This window comes from Phaeoacremonium minimum (genome assembly GCF_000392275.1).
Source record: "Phaeoacremonium minimum UCRPA7 unplaced genomic scaffold PA7_03_scaffold_597, whole genome shotgun sequence".
NCBI lineage: Eukaryota > Fungi > Ascomycota > Sordariomycetes > Togniniales > Togniniaceae > Phaeoacremonium > Phaeoacremonium minimum.
In genome coordinates, this window is record NW_006921499.1 from 128,333 (window position 1) to 144,442 (window position 16,110).

At 49.0% G+C, this 16,110-nt stretch overlaps 3 protein-coding genes across 3 annotated transcripts; 1 reads left to right on the forward strand and 2 right to left on the reverse strand.

Annotated features, from left to right (window-relative positions):
• Positions 1-4,730: 4,730 nt before the first annotated feature.
• On the reverse strand, positions 4,731-6,137 carry UCRPA7_8498 (putative vacuolar amino acid transporter 3 protein; the record flags this gene model as incomplete). Its single annotated transcript, XM_007921011.1, has 1 exon — positions 4,731-6,137. One exon carries the CDS (start codon positions 6,135-6,137, stop codon positions 4,731-4,733), a length of 1,407 nt encoding a protein of 468 aa, XP_007919202.1.
• A 3,465-nt stretch (positions 6,138-9,602) lies between these two features.
• Positions 9,603-11,537, reverse strand: UCRPA7_8499 (putative major facilitator superfamily transporter protein; the record flags this gene model as incomplete). Its single annotated transcript, XM_007921012.1, has 2 exons — positions 9,603-10,867; positions 10,934-11,537. 2 exons carry the CDS (start codon positions 11,535-11,537, stop codon positions 9,603-9,605), a joined length of 1,869 nt encoding a protein of 622 aa, XP_007919203.1.
• Positions 11,538-14,707: 3,170 nt separating this feature from the next.
• UCRPA7_8500 (putative aldo-keto reductase protein) lies at positions 14,708-15,901 on the forward strand (the record flags this gene model as incomplete). Its single annotated transcript, XM_007921013.1, has 4 exons — positions 14,708-14,886; positions 14,940-15,139; positions 15,204-15,273; positions 15,322-15,901. 4 exons carry the CDS (start codon positions 14,708-14,710, stop codon positions 15,899-15,901), a joined length of 1,029 nt encoding a protein of 342 aa, XP_007919204.1.
• Positions 15,902-16,110: the final 209 nt, after the last annotated feature.

A 16,110-nucleotide genomic window follows, 5' to 3' on the forward strand; every position in this document is an offset into this window, starting at 1 on the left:
TCCTAGTCTAACTAAATACTCAATATACTCTATAGTCTGGTGACTCAACTGGCGAAGACACAATCTTTCAGTCTTTACATTAGGGTTTGTCAAAATAGGGTTTCGGCTCTTCGTTCTATGTTTTCGCGCAGCCATTCTGCGGGGTATACCTATTACGTTAGCACCCGCTCGGTGACCTTTGAAGCGGAGGTCACCATCACATCAAAGAGCCGCGACGCTAGATCCATAGACACAGTCCTCATCACTCCGACAAATTTGGGAAAATTCTGCTGACTATCGATTGTGTCTAAGATATGTATACGGATGTCAAAAGCCATAGTGCTGCCTGATTCACACTACAGAGACGCACCAAAGTCCACAACATGAGTTTTGAATGCGCGAAGAAATATATTGTACTGGAGTAGTTGGATCCTTTTGGACTCGGTCACTGGACTTGGCTTTCCTCGCGACAAGTAGAGCCGAGCCTCCCAGCTCGCTTTTTTCGTTAGTCTAGCTTAAGTGTAATTTGATCTGAAAGGGGTAGTCTAGACGACTTGAGCATGCGGGGAATCCTCGCTCTCCCCGCGTTCTTGATGCAACCCCCGCAAACTTTCCTGGTCAGGATTGGCCACGGCTATCGAGACGGGGAGGAAATTTTCGTCGGACAGTGTATAAGACACTAACAGGTCCTCATGTATTTTTTGAAAATTTATGTTAACTTACAATCACAAGATTACTAATAAGATTAAGGTTAAAAGTCTAGCTTCTCTTATATTTATATATACAAGAATACAACTTTATAAAATAATACTAGATATTTTCTGCATTTAAAGCGTGCAAAGATTTAACGTATCCAAGTCAAAGCTGTCAGACTAAAAATTCTCTTTTTAACCAATCATCTTTGACTAATTCAAGCTGAATGGGGAAGATTGGGGTCCTTCTGAGAATCTTGGTGAAAATAGCCCCGTCCCACGAAAATTTCGGCCCCGTCCGGATAGGCGTGGCCGTTAGGACTTGACAGGTTTCGGCTAGATCTGTGGTCTGTTGTAATCTGGATGGCACTCACCTCGACCAAAGTATGCCCGAAGGCTTCGCCCACATTATCATACCGGGATAACTAAATGCGAGTACATAAAGAGCAGGATGCATGATATACGGACACAAAATCTTTCTTCATGTAGATCGAGGAAGACAGTCGCGACCGCTTGAACATGTTGCAATGCGTTTGAACTCTGCTTTAGCTTTGGCGGCAGTGACTTGGCCAGGTGCATTTTCTGTCGGCACCAATGACCAGATCGGCGCCGATATTGATTATGGAACGTTCCAAAACCCGTCCTCATATGTGAGGCCACGCTTCCGCTACTGGGCAAATGATGCATCGTTGAATCTCAGTATAGTTGCTGAGGATGTGAAGGCGGCAGGCAAAGCAGGGGCAGGGGGGATCGAGCTATTGGGCTATTATCTATATGGGGACTCCTCCAATTTCGGAGGTCAATTGGCATCACCGTTACAGTCTGATTGGACAGTCTATGGTTTTGGAAGTTCTGCCTGGAGTATGACCAGTCCAGTTTCATCGATCAAACTAGGACAATACAGCATGTATGACTGATGCGTTTATAGAAGACTTGGTCGAAACTGTCTTAACAGCGGCGGAAGAAGAAAATCTCGTCGTAGATTTTGCACTTGGTCCAAACCAGGGAGCCGGTGTCCCCGCACCATACGACGACGATGGCCTTCTCTGGGATCTCGCCTCAGTCAACGTGTCCGTCTCTATCGGGGAGGATTTTTCTGGATACCTCGCTGGATGGGGTTCGGGCCTTTTGGTTGCGGCAGTCGCCGCAACTGTTTCCAGCTCAACAAACTCAAGCTCTGGGATCAGGAAGGTACTCGCAGAGAGCTCCCTAATCGATGTCACATACTTGGTCAGCTCGAGCGGTTACCTAGACTTCTCGTTCCCAAGGAATGTGAGTGGACTAGAGCACATAGTCTTTGCCTATTATCTTGTCCACTCTGAATACCGGGAAGTCATGAGCCAAGCTGACGTTACGGCCGCTGTTCCACAATCACCCATTGAGAATTATCGACAGAACGGATCTTGGGTTGTTGACCATTTCTCGGCAAAGGGAGCGCAGACAGTCATAGAATTTTGGAATCAGTCGTTACTTGACGAAGATGTGAGGCAATTGCTTCGTCAGGCCGGGAACTACATGTGGGAAGACAGTCAGGAATTCAGTGCCTCAATCTGGTGGACGCCTCGCCTCCAAGAAGTCTTCGAATCAAACCGCGGCTACAGCATCAACAAATATATCCCGCTTTTGCTAAGTTCGACTGACTCAAAATTGGATCCATCGTATATTACAGATGAACTTGATGCCGGTGCAAGCCATATCATGGACTATCAACAAACGGTTCGTACCTCCTTACCTCTTGATGTGAGTTACCGAAAATTGAGTAATTGGAAACAGCTTACAGAATTAAATGCTGAGTACCTCAAAGCTCTGACTCAGTGGAGTGAAAGTCTCGGTATTCAATTCTCAGCGCAGGTTGCTTATAACCTACCTTTAGATATGCTAGCCAACATCCCGCATATCAATGGCCCCGAATGCGAGACTTTAGGTTTCGGCAACAATATAGATGGTTACAGGCAGTTTTCGGGACCAGCACACCTTGCCGGAAAGCGCGTCATTTCCAGCGAGGCTGGTGGAGCCATGGGTGCAGTCTATCAACAGACAATATCTCAGATGCTGTGGGGTTTAAAGCGCTCGTTTGCAGCATCTATCAACCAATTTGTCCTCCACGGCTTCCCATACTCCGGTAACTATGGCAACACAACGTGGCCCGGTTTCACCTCATTTGCATATTTGTTCTCAGAGATGCATGGACCTCGCCAGCCAGCGTTTGCTTTCTACGCAGATTTCCTGAATTGGGTTTCGCGCAACCAGTATATTGGACAGACTGCTGCCGCAAAGGTGGATATTGCTTTCTGGTCCAAATCCACCTCCTATACATCGGTAACAACACAGTATGCTCCTACAGATCTCCAGAAAGCAGGTATAATTTATCACTTCTCACCATTGTCTGAATGAGCAGTAGCAGCTAATTCTTACTCTTTACTAAGGCTATACGTACGAGTACCTCAGTCCGGACAATTTTGCTCTGCCTGGGGCATACGTTGCAGACAAGAAATTTGCACCAAATCACCAAGCGTTCAGAGCTCTTGTGATCAGGGCCAATGATACCCTTACGGCGGCTGGAGTTGTTAAGCTTAGTGATTTTGCACATGCGGGACTGCCAGTGATCTTCTCTGGCGGACTCCCATCAAAGTTCGCTGGATACAATCTGGCAGCCAGTAGCTCAGCCTCTGATATGCTGAAGACCCTGACATCATTGCGAAACGTCCATGTTGTCCCATATGTTGGTCTAGCGACTACACTTCAGTCTCTTGGCATCCTCCCACGGACCTCAGTTAATACCAATGGGACTTGGTTTACGAACTGGAGGCAGGACACACGTAGCTTAACGGAATACGTTTACCTCTACAATGATGCTCCTGGAGTTTCCTTCGAGCAAGGTTTCACGGTCGGAAATATTTCTTTCGAAATAACGGGAACGCCATTCCTGTATGATGCCTGGACTGGAGATGTTACCGCCATACCCATCTATCAGCAATCAGCGACCCACACTTTAATTCCGCTCCAGTTGGCTGGCAACCAGTCTGTTATTATTGGCTTCCATCAACATTCTCCACCAATCTTGCATGCTCAGAATACTGCGGAAGGAGTTCTCCAGGCCACAGCAAGCGCGAACTCGCTCACCGTCTTTCGATCTTTTGACCAGCAAACCCGTGTCATTAGTTTATCAAATGGGAAATCAGTGACGCTTTCTCCCATGCTGACTAAGCCTTTCACGTTAGACAACTGGACTTTGGTAGTTGAGTCATGGGCTCCACCTTCTGATCTGTATAATGTCGAATCCGGGCCCACGCGCACCAACACGACCTTCCAGCTCCCTACTCTCGTTCCGTGGAACAAGATCTCCGAATCCTTGGCTAACGTGTCGGGTCTTGGCTATTATTCGACAACATTTGACTGGCCGCCTAGAAAGCCTGGCTGCCGTAGTCTTTCTGGTGCAGTGATTGATCTCGGTGCAATTGCACATACCGGTAGGGTTACAGTCAACGGAGTAGCGTTACCTCCTCTTGATATATCTTGGGCGAGGCGGGATATAGGACCGCTTCTGAAACGGGGAGAAAATGTTATCGAGGTACTTATCAGCACACCACTTGGAAATACCCTGCGACCATTTTGGGATGAGCTCGAGACGAGCGGAAAGCCTGCAACTAAGACAGTCTCATCTCCACCGATTGAGGCGGAGTATGGGCTACTTCTCCCAATACAAATAATTCCTTACCGGAAGGATAATTTTACATATCATTCATGATGAAGTAGTAGTTGAGACTAGTGTTGATATAGAGCAGCTTGTTTTACGATTAAGATAAGACCTCACAAAAGGTAGATATTTTAAGGTATCAACGTATCTAGAAATAAATCTTTATAAGCTTATAAGGCTTAATTCTACTTTTAGCTTTATAACAACTTTAACTAAGATGGTAGAATAAGGCTTTCAAACAGGGTTATAGTCAATATACCTACTATATACCTACCATACACCCGCTATATAGATTAAAGCAGCAGTAGTACCAACCTACTTACAAAGAAGGAAATAGGTGAGAGTAAGATTCGGGTAGTATTTTATGCTGGTATAGACATAAAGCTATTCAAAATTGTGATTGCTGTTGTGTAGACCATGCCAAACGCTCCGAGAACCATCAGTGCAATGTCACCTGTCTTCGCCAGCCTCGTCTGAGCTACGCCCTTCAAGTGAAGGAAAGGCGGATAAATGTATACCAGAGGCACGCATGCGAACGATCCAATCAACGCCACAAATCTATCTAGATTCGCCGAGCCTGCAATTGATATACCAATGCATACCCCTACAAGCGCGGATCTAAAGCAGTTCTTCTTCCACTTGGTCATGAGATCCCTTTTCCCCGACCGATGACCAAATATCTTGCTTTCTAGAATGCGCATCGCTGGGAATAGCTGCACTGGATTCCCGATCAGTACCGCCAGAGCGTACATGAATTGAACAGCGTTGACGAGCTTGCTATCCTGGGGATAGTTGTTGATTACCTCGATCTGCGTCTCAGATCCGAAGGTTGCATAGCTGAGAGCGCCAACCGATGTATAGATGCAGGTGATGATCAGCATTACCACACCAAGAAGCCACTCAAACTTCTCTGGTTTTTTCATTGATGAGTGGATTGGTATAATCAGCCCAATGCCTTCGAAAGTGAATATGGAAGCACCAATGGTGAGCGTATATGAATGTGGGTTGAACAGCTCTACTGATTTATGTATACCCTTCGTTGCTAGGGATGAAATGTCGTAGTACCAGATGTAGACGAGACCAATTAGAATGAATACATCTGCAAGCAGAGCAGCGAATCCCAGCTTGGAGATGTTTCTGATAAAAGACAGCGGGATCAGCAAGATTGCCTGGATGGCAATGAGCATCTTGGTTGTTAGAGGGCTCGCGCCAGAGGTGACGGCCTGCAGGAATGACCACCAGTTGTCCGCAACGAAGACCAGCCCCGTACATACAAACCCGAGCTGAGACAATGTCACCGAGCCCAAGATGACCGCTCGCATTTTCGGGCCGGCGATGGCGCTGCCAATGTCGCCGTATCCTCCACCGTAGCGCGTTCTGCATTGAAGTAGCAGGTGAAATGCCACCATAGAGATGGCAGCAACAAAGAGCAAAGTTAAAGAGGAGAATAAAATCCCACCGTTGTTGAAGGCTTTGGGTAGGAACATGATACCCGTACCGATAAAAGCCTTCAAGAGTGTGAAGAATGTCTTCGTGTTGCTTGCATCACCCTTCTTTTGGATCCGTGATAGTTTTCGCCGGCCAAGAAGCGGCCTGGTTTCTGTTGGAGGGCCGGTCTCTTCTTCTTCGTCCTCTTCGTCTTCAATCGCCTCTTCATCTGAGTCTGCCAGATCTTCACCTGCAAATGCGCCGTAGAGATCCAAAAATTCGACAAAGTTGCGAGTGACCGGTAGATTTGCACCCCCAGTAAAGCCTTGACGCCTCTGCATGACGAATTGGCGGCGAAAGCCCTGTGGCTCCATCTGTTCGGCAGCCGTCATCTCATTGTCAGGGGTGTCTGTATTCCTCGGCGGATGTGAGAATGTTTTTGACCTGTGAACGCCGACCGGTTTCGCATTGAGTTTGAACAAGTCCCGATGCATATCACCGCCTTGGAGCCTTAGAGATGATTCCTGTTCCGGCGACTCAATGAGCTCTGGAGCAGAGCGAGAGGCCTGTTTGACGAGAGGCTCCCCGTCCACTATGTTACCATCGAATTCGGCGGTATACCCTGACGGGAGATGCTCTGCCACGACAGCAGCATGACGCTGGTCTTCAAACTGCGACGGCGATGCCATTGTGTACCTGACGCCGCAATCAATCAATCAATACGCATTATCGGAGGGCCATGCAGTCAAAGTCTCGTCAAAGTGAGAGCAGTAAAGGCGGCAGTGATGTTGGTATGTGTAAAGATTTTCCAGGTCATGAGACCTGAAGAATTGAAACGAATGGCGGGGGAGGAAGCTCGAGCCACTGATGACGGAAGGCTACAGTTAGCTCCGCTAAGGGATACCCAGAGGATTGGGCAAATGTCGCCCACGAGTCAAGTACCCCTCATCGGTCAACGCCTGTTGCCAACCATTACGTCAAGAAATTCGGTTCTAAGGGGCCATCCCGCAACTTTAACTCACGCTGAAGCCACAGTAATGAAAGTTGCGGGGGAAGAGCCTAGGAGGAACAGGGGCGGACAGAATGGCTTGAATCACCTCCACCTCGTACCTCACTCAAGAAAACCACCGAATTCCACGAGGCTTAACAATTCAGATGCTCAGGCTGATGATGCCTTGTAATTTACAAGGTCTTAATTTGCGTTATCTAACTCAATGTCTTTCAAACAACATTCGGCTTGAAGCCTCATATTCATCTTGGCGAGTACATGTCCATGTATGTACGAGCTAGGATCACAAGCATTGTGAATAATAAGCGTTGGAATATTTACAAGTGTATGGACTCTCGCACTATTGATCCCACGTTAGCAAAATCCCTATATGAATAGAAGCCACTTACCACTGTCGGTCCTGTCCAACCAATTCCACCACATTGGCCCCAGTGAGGTGACGTTCCTGACCCGCCTCCGCTTGATGCGCTCGTTGTGCTCGTCACAAGGGTCGTACTAGTGCTGGATCCGGCGACCGTCGATGTTGGCTTCGTCGTCGTACTGCTAGAAGAGCTACCGCCGGTAATGCCAAACCATGCTAGATCCTCATTCCCCATAACAGGGACAGTATGTCCAACCCCGGTCCCGTAGACGCCGACAACACTCGGTCCATAGATGTACTTGGTGTACTGACTTGATGGAACGCCTTGCAGTGTCTGCTCTGGTGTCAAACTGTATCCGAAGACGCCAGTCCATTGTTTGATGGTTTCATTGAAACTCTGGTTTGATGGTTCAGTAGTGAAAACACGGCTCATGAAGTCGATATTAGCATACCTGAGGATACAGAGTCGTGTCAGCGGATCCGTGCCAAATCAACATCTTCGGTCGCTTTCCAGTATAGCCAGGGTACATGTTGAAAACGGTATTGGCCCACTCGGTTTGCGTGTGAATTGACTGGCCCTGAGAACAAGTCGAGTTCCAGCCATTCACGGTCCCTGTATAAAAGCAACCCGCTGGCACTCCGGAGTATGCCGATGCAGCTGCAAACAGTTCAGGGTATGTAGCCGCGAGCACATTCTGTCGAGAAGTTAGGTACCATCTCTGGAATCATGCATTTATAGGGATGTCGCACTGTCATCATAGCCCCTGAACTCGAGCCAGTCACAAACACCTTACTAGAGTCTGCATTATACTGGCCAATAGTCCATGTCACCATATTAGCGATCGAGTTGCTGTCCGCACCGCCATTGTGAGTAAGCGCTGCAGTACTAGACACATCCCAGCATGTTCCACTATAAGGTGACTCAGGATAGATGACAATGAAGCCGTATTGTTCAGCGAGTTGCGCATATGGGGTGCCACTGTAATATGCCGAAGCCGTACCGGAGCAGTAATGGATAGCGACAATAATGGCAGGCGTCGTGGCTAGGTTATTCGGCACATAGATATACATCTTTGTTCCAGAGGTGTTGGCTCCGAAACTGGTAACTTGTTGCAGTGAAGCACGCTTCACAATCTCAGCTCCATGAGCTGGCACCAGAGATAGCGCCGCGAGGCACGAAACAAGTATATGTTTAAGACCCATGATCACGGCTTCGCACTGAGCAATCTGAGGTGGAAAGCAATCTGTCAGTGGGCTAACGTCTAGCCAGAGATCTTATATCCATTAATTTTTTGCGCAGTCTTCTCTTATTTCTGAACATCAGGTTATGCGAAGTATTGCGGACCTTCAAGCTCCGAGTACGCCGGAAGGTTACATGGACTAGTTCAGCACCAACTCCTTGGGCATCATGTTTTGCACCTTAACGCCTGTTCAAGATTCAAAACTAAAAGTAAAAGTATCGTTATCAACAATAGCCAAATGCTATGCCTTATTTTTATCACAAGTCAATCCTTCATTCAAGGATACCAAGTTGTGGAAGAGTCGCGACAAAACGATATTTACGGAGAGCTTGTCGAGTCCGCAATTGAAAGTAGTTGGTTAATTGTCCGCCAATAACAACTGGCGCTCCGTGATAGGACCACTCGAAATCCTAGATTTTAAATCAAAGCTTGAATTCGCTGTCAGAGCCTGGATCACATAAACTTGAGCTATCCTTAAATGTAGTGTAAATTCACGGTAAGCAAGCCGGCAGACTAGCCAAATTAGATTCGGACAACACCACTTCGTACTTGACCTACACGCATTCTCTCAACCATCCAGGGATGCAACACTCTTCTAGCTTAACGGGCGAGCGGAGGCATCGATATCCAGCAAATCGCGACTACATGATTCCCTGTCTCCCCAATAGCTTTGTAACCGGGTATGCGGGATGTCTAATGACGACGCTCCCCGGATGGCCCGTCTTGACTTGCAGCATCCACACGTGGCCACAATTATGTGCACAACGCAGGGCTATTTTGCCTAAAGTCGCGCTTTATGCTACCCTGTGTTGGGGCTATTGTATCCGGATTGCTGGGTTCTGAGCTTGGACACCTGGTTGACCTTGCCGTGGCAACGTCTTAACACTCACAGATCTCAGTCAAGCTCATTGATTCAATGTATAGCATGTACACTACGACAAGCGTATCGCAACTCGTAATTTGTAGGACAACATATCTCCTGGAGAATAACGCAGATGTCTATCAAGAAAAACCTATATAGCATGCGATGATAACAGGATGCTAACCTTCTAGATGTATTTTGTTGGTATCATGGTAGAGAGTTGTCGGGCGTGAACAGCATACACACCAGTGATCGGGCCAAGGGCATCTTGTAACTATTTTATTATCGTATGAGTTCTTTCTTTACTGGATACTAGATATGGGTATATATGCATCATTTCTCGGAGTTTGAATTGCCACCCTGGAGAGCCTTCTCCTCATCCCGTACCCCACCTGGCGAAGCCTCTCTCTCCGGGATCACCTCCTTCTTCTCGTCTCTCGCCTCCATCATGCCCTTGAGGCCGGTCTTGTGCTCATGATGCTCCTTGCTCAGCTGCCTTTGCCCAACAAAGAATGATAGCACTAGCCCCAGACCAGCAAACGCCGTATATACGATGTACATCGTCCGTAAACTCGTGAAGTATGCAGCTCGTGCGCGGTCCCCCTCCTCTCCAGGAAGCTGGGAAACGACTCCAACGCTGGCACCTGCGCTGCTGCCAGTCAGTAAATTGGCGATATCCGGGCCGAGGTCCTTGAGAAGCGTAGGATACTGCTTTTGCATGCCGTTCTGGAAGATGACACCCCCTATTACCACGGAGATTGACATGGCCAACTGCCGAATGAAGCCGAATGTCGCTGTGGCCGAGGCAATATCGCGCGGCTGGACTGTCGTCTGCAAGCTGATGAGAGGGCTCTGAAAGTTGGGCCCGACACCGAGGCCAGCGACGAGCTGGAAGAGAATGATTTTGGCCCAATTCGCTTTCGCTTCGAGATCGATGAACAGGCCAAAGCCAAGAGTTGTGACGACGCAGCCGAAGATGATACATGGCAGGTATTTTCCAGTCTTCTTGATGAAGATACCTGTCACAGTGGATGCGACGGAAAGGGACAGTGAGAAGGGTAGCACGTATACTCCGGACAACAAAGGCGAGGCTCCGAGGACACCCTGGAAGTAGAGCGGAAGGTAGTATGATGCCGATATGAAGACAAATCCGTGGCAGGCGCTCACAGCTATCGACGCAATGTTGGAGCGTACTGTGAAGAGGCGCATTGGAATGAGGGGAAACTTGGCGACCTTCCATTCGACGACGATGAAGACACCAACAAGGACCAGGCCGAAGACAATCAAGCAGATAACCTCTGCCGAGGACCACGGAAAGGTGACACCGCCGAACTCGAGTCCAAGCAAAAACATGATAGTTCCGCCAACGATTGCCAGCGATCCCATCCAGTCAAGGGCGGCGAGACCTTCCCGCACGCCTGTCTTCGGATTGTGCAACTTCAAGACGAAGAACAACACGAATATCGCGACGCCGGAAATAGGCAAATTGATGTAGAAGCACCAGCGCCAGGTGACCTTTTCGGTCAGCACGCCGCCTACTACAGGCCCCACGCCTCCTGCAACGGCCCAAACCATGCCCATGATTCCGAAATAGATACCTAGATAACCGTATTAGCTCAGAACCTAGAATCTTACCCAGGAACACTACCAATGGTAGGACTTACCTCTCTTGCGCATGGAGAACAAATCACTTATACAAATGTTCACGAGGACAACAATGCCTCCACCTCCTATACCCTGGATGGCACGGCTCGCAATTAACATCGACATGTTCACGCTGACTGCGCTCAGCAACGATCCAATCCAAAACACCCCCGCGGCCACCAGTAGGACCGGTTTCCGCCCCCATATGTCCGAGATTTTCCCCCATGACGGCGCCGCAGCGGAATTGGCGAGCAGGTAGGCGCTACCGATCCATGTGTATCCCGCCGTGGAATGGAATTGCTCCGCGATGGTGGGAATTGCGACAGTAACGATCGTAACGTCCAGGGCGGCAAGGAACAGGGCGGCCGCCAGCGACAGCACAATGAGAGTTGTTTCGAGCCTCGTCCGGCCTTCTTCTGGTGCTGCTAAGGGTTTCTGTGTTGCCTCGGCCGAGGCTTCAGGGGCTGCTCCCGAGACGGTGGATTCCGGTTCGGTCGTGTCCGGTGCGGGGACGGGGACGGTTGCGGAAGATGAGCTGCTGGTGCTTGGTCGCTGCGCAACATCGGTGGCCTTCTCATCACCAGCAGGCTCGGTGAGAGTGAGGTCAGTCGCGCGCGCAGCCATATTGTATAACTGTGCGTGCGTGAGGGTGTTGGAGGGGGGGTCCTATACAAGCCGCGGCACAGGCCTGTCGGTGAGCTCCGCCGCTGAATATCGACGTCACCAGAGTTGTCGTAGGCCGTGAAAGACTGTGAGCTGGATTAAGGTATAGAGAAGGAAAGACGAAAGGGAATGTTAGCAGTCGCGACTCTTTCCCACGCTCTTAGCCAACTTCAGACAGAACATGGCAAGGAATATATCGATGACAGCATGAAAAGGAAAGCCTTCGTGATCGGAGTAAAAAAGTATTTACGATGCTACGTCCTTAGCGTAGTCAGTCTAGCTCAGGCGAGCGGCCGAACAAGCAGGGGGTTCCCCATTGTGAAGGCCGACTCGCTAGTGTGCCGGCGCCAGTTTTGCAGGGCAAATGTGCAGCAAGTACAGCAGCCTTCGGAGAGGCAAATCCGGCTTTATGACAGCTGTAGACTGCGCGAGCCTTGACATTAGGGCCCGGATCTCCACTCACATTGACTGACACTGACTGATGCTTGGCCTTTTGGGGTGTGCTTGGGGGTAGCGGTCTGCAAAGTCTTTTGAGATTTGACTAACATTAGCACCAGCAGGCGAGTCAGATCGCGGCAGTGGTATGCTTGCATGCCGCTTTGTTAAGCCACCTTTTCTGAGTGTGCCGGAATGCCGATGAGATCACAGATGCTCGTTTGCTGGAACGCGCCGAATTGCTGGGGAGACTTTACGCGGCCCAACGACACTTCACAGCTGCCGCCCCGCTAGCTATTCCAGAACTTTTCCATTAGGCTCGGCCGATACATTTTTTTCGATTCGTAGGGAAGTCGGGAGTGGCCGTCATGTAATTAAGGTGGATGGAAATTTGAGCATCGTTACTGAACAGATACCGCCACTTCCTTCCAATTTTCTTGCCTCTTCCTGTAGTGTAACGATATAGTATCTGTTGGGCCATCGGGCAGGATAACCTTGATCTCATGTACCCTGTTGGACAGTTGTGGTTTCGGCAACGACAAGTCCTCTGATCCCGGGGAGCTCGAGATGAGAAAGTCATCAGCCACGCCAAGGTCTTTATAAAGGTCTCCCTCTTCGATATCCATCACTTTTCGTGAGACACATGCAGCCACGTGAGAGTCCCATATGCCTTCTCGGTATGAAGGCTTCTCGATCAATCTGATAGCTTGGAGCCTGACCCTATGGACACGGCATTTGAGAGCAGTATAGTAGAGTGGGGCGATCCATCCAACATCAACGATGGACCTTGACATGTGGATGCGAGAGCCTGGAAGAGGCCTTTTTGGAGATCCGGAAGATCCGATTTGATGCATCGCCACCGACTGGTTCAGTATCGAGACAAATTGCTCCGTATGAGAGTCATAAACAGATTCATCGTCCAGCCGCAGGCTTGTGTCTGCCATAATGACTGCCATGGTGTGGTAGACGAACAGGATGCGACAAGCCAGTCCTTTGGGATCTTGCGCCTCTAAAACTTTCCGAGAAGCTTCTAGGAGTATGAGGCAGGTAGAAAGTTCGGCCTGTACATGCTTTTGATAGGCGTGCAACCAAGGCGGGTATCCGTTGAAGGAGCAGTCGAGGCTCTGATGCTGGTGTCGCCCCTGCTCAGTCAGATGAAATATCTTATTGAAGAGCCGCTCGAGTCGATCCCATGCTGACTTGACAGATTGAAGCAGACATGTCGATAATTCAGGCCCAGGAGTCTGTAAGATTAAGCAGGGATGCTGGTAAGTATGTCTGAACATCTCTAACTGAAACTCGAGCCGACAAAATGCTTTGACTATGGAGTCGTCAACTGAGTCCGGAACTGTCTCAAGGAATAGAAAACTTTCATCTGTGTTGGGCGATGTTTTTAACTCTCTGATGATCCTCAGTCCGTTTTGTAGGTGGCTTTGAGCTGTTGCAAAGCGGCCGCACAGGAGCTCTAAGCAGATGAAAACGAAACAGGTGATTAGAATCGTACGCGTGGACGATTTGTCAGTAGAAGAGAGATGTGGTTGTAGGAGACGGATGGCGTTGGTGTAGTGTTGTAACGTGAAACGCTCCTGCTGGTCAAGAACGCTGTCTTGCTGAGTTCCATAGACACCCACATAGGTATCTCTCTTATGAATAGAGCTTAGACTCAAAACAGCATGCATTACGGCAGGCTCCTGTAGGCTGGCCTGGCAGAGTAATGTGTCCCGGACAGTCGAGACAAGGGTGCCCGGCAATTTCTTAGAACTTCGGCACCTGAACCAGTCAAAGTATTCCCACTCTTCCGTACTGGCAGTGTATGCTGGGATGCATACGGGGAGTGACGGAGCATTACCATTGGTCCTTGGTACTGAATACTTCTGTCGAATTTGGCAAGAGCTCCCTCCACCGCCCCAGATTCCATAGCCATCACATGAACGGCCAGTCGAGACACATCGACGACACGCCGGACGCCCCTCATCACACTTGACCTTTCGAATTCTGGCAACTTATGTGAGTCATTTTCTATTCCTGATCGAGATCAAAGGAATTACAGGGACTCACTTGCAGGTGCGGCAGCCGGTTTTGGTTTGTCTCCGGCTTGTGCGGTGACGAAGTCGACGCCCATGAGCCATACTGGGTGGGTAATCGCCTCCCATGGTCATCCAATCCGGGAAGAACAATCCAGGTGTTACAGCATATGTTTATTGATTCGAAACTTGAAATCCAGAGCTGCAATGCTTCTCATGGGATCATATGCCTGGCTTTTCGATTGATTCGGGGAGAAACTCAAACCTAGGTGGAAGTTGCGGATCTAAGTACAGGCGTGGCCCCACTGTAATTGACCTAGTCATTGGCTGGTTCGGGGTTCCAATGCAATGATTGGTTGGCCGACAGGCACCCGGGCATCATTACATAGCTGAGACCGCAGAAAACACCAATGTGAACCGCTGAGAAGTTCTCGTCAGGTTATATTTTGTGGGCTTTGTATCGGACATAGAAGCCGTTGAGCGGACTTACGGGGAGGGATACTCACCGAGATAGCCGTTATATCGCTGAATTGTTACAACGCGTCTGTCCAGGCTAAAGCGAACATATATAAATCTCCTACCTAGCGCTCTATGCAAAAAGTGCTTTTTTCAACACGCTCCTCAGAGCTCTTGTAAAGCCCGCCTAGTCCATAAAATTCGTCCTAATTCAAAATGGCATCTAAAACCTTTCCACGGCGTAAACTCGGAAAGAATGGCCCACTTGTTTCGGCGATGGGCTTTGGATTAATGGTCCTGTCAGGAGCCTACGGTGATGCTCCTAGCGAAGAGGAACAGTTCAAGGTCTTAGATCGGGCAGTCGAGCTGGGAGAAACATTCTGGGATACCGCTGAGTACGGCTTCAGAGGATCTAGTGCTGAAGAAAGTAAATACTCACACCTCGCAGTATTTACTTCAACAATCTAGAGATCCTGGCCAAATGGTTCAAACGCACTGGGAAGCGCGATGAGATTTTCCTTGCTTCTAAATTCGGACTCATTATGGACGAAAAGGTAAATATGAAAGGCATTGACAGCTCTGCCGAATATTGCAAAAAGGCGTGCGAGGAGAGCCTTAAGAGACTCGGTGTCGACTGTATTGACTTGTGTAAGTCCGCAAACCGCCCCTTTCTTCACTGCCTTCAGGGGTTGATATGATGTGATTATTCTAGATTATGTGCATCATATCAACAAGAACACCCCTATTGAGGAAACCATGCGAGCAATGGTCGAGCTCCAAGGGTCAGCATCTACACTCAGATTCCAGAAGCAATGTCTAATAATCTCCAGAGAGGGCAAGGTCAAACACATTGGGCTATGCTCGGCCACTTCGAGCACCCTTCGCCGTGCTTGCAAGGTTGCACCCGTAGCTTGCGTGCAAGTCGAGTACTCTGCTTTCGTACTTGATATCGAAAATGAAGCCAGCACCAACCTCCTTCAAACCTGCCGCGAACTAGGGGTGGCTGTTGTATGCTTTGGGCCTATCGGCCGAGGCCTCCTAACCGGTGCCGTGACAAGTACTGAAGCCGTAGCTGGCTCGAGCGATATCCGTACCAAGTGGGTTCCCCGCTTCCAAGAGGAGAATATGAAGAAGAACCTCAAGGTGGTCGATCAGCTGAAGAACATTGCGAGTAAGAAGGGGTGCACACCCTCGCAGCTGGCAATTGCCTGGGTTCTCAAGCAGGGCGATGACATTATACCGATCCCCGGAACCAAGAGAATCAAGTATCTGGAAGAAAACCTGGCTTCGGTCAAGGTAGAGCTTAGTGATGAAGAGGAACTTGAGATCCGAAAAATTGTTCAGGAAGGCGACATCGGGGGCTTTGAAACCAGTCCCCACACCTTTGTAGACACAAAGGAGGAAGCCTAGATAGATAGATTGTCTCGTTCACTTTATTCAATTGTAGAAGAATCGGCCTGATTTATTTCGACAAATTGACCATACAGACTATAAGATGTTTTCTTGCGTCATCGTGCAAACAAATAATGGCGAAGTGTATGTCTACCACTTGCCCTAATTACTCTCCTTGAGTCGTACCTATGCAAGCATATTTACCTGTAGCACAGGAGCATTGTACC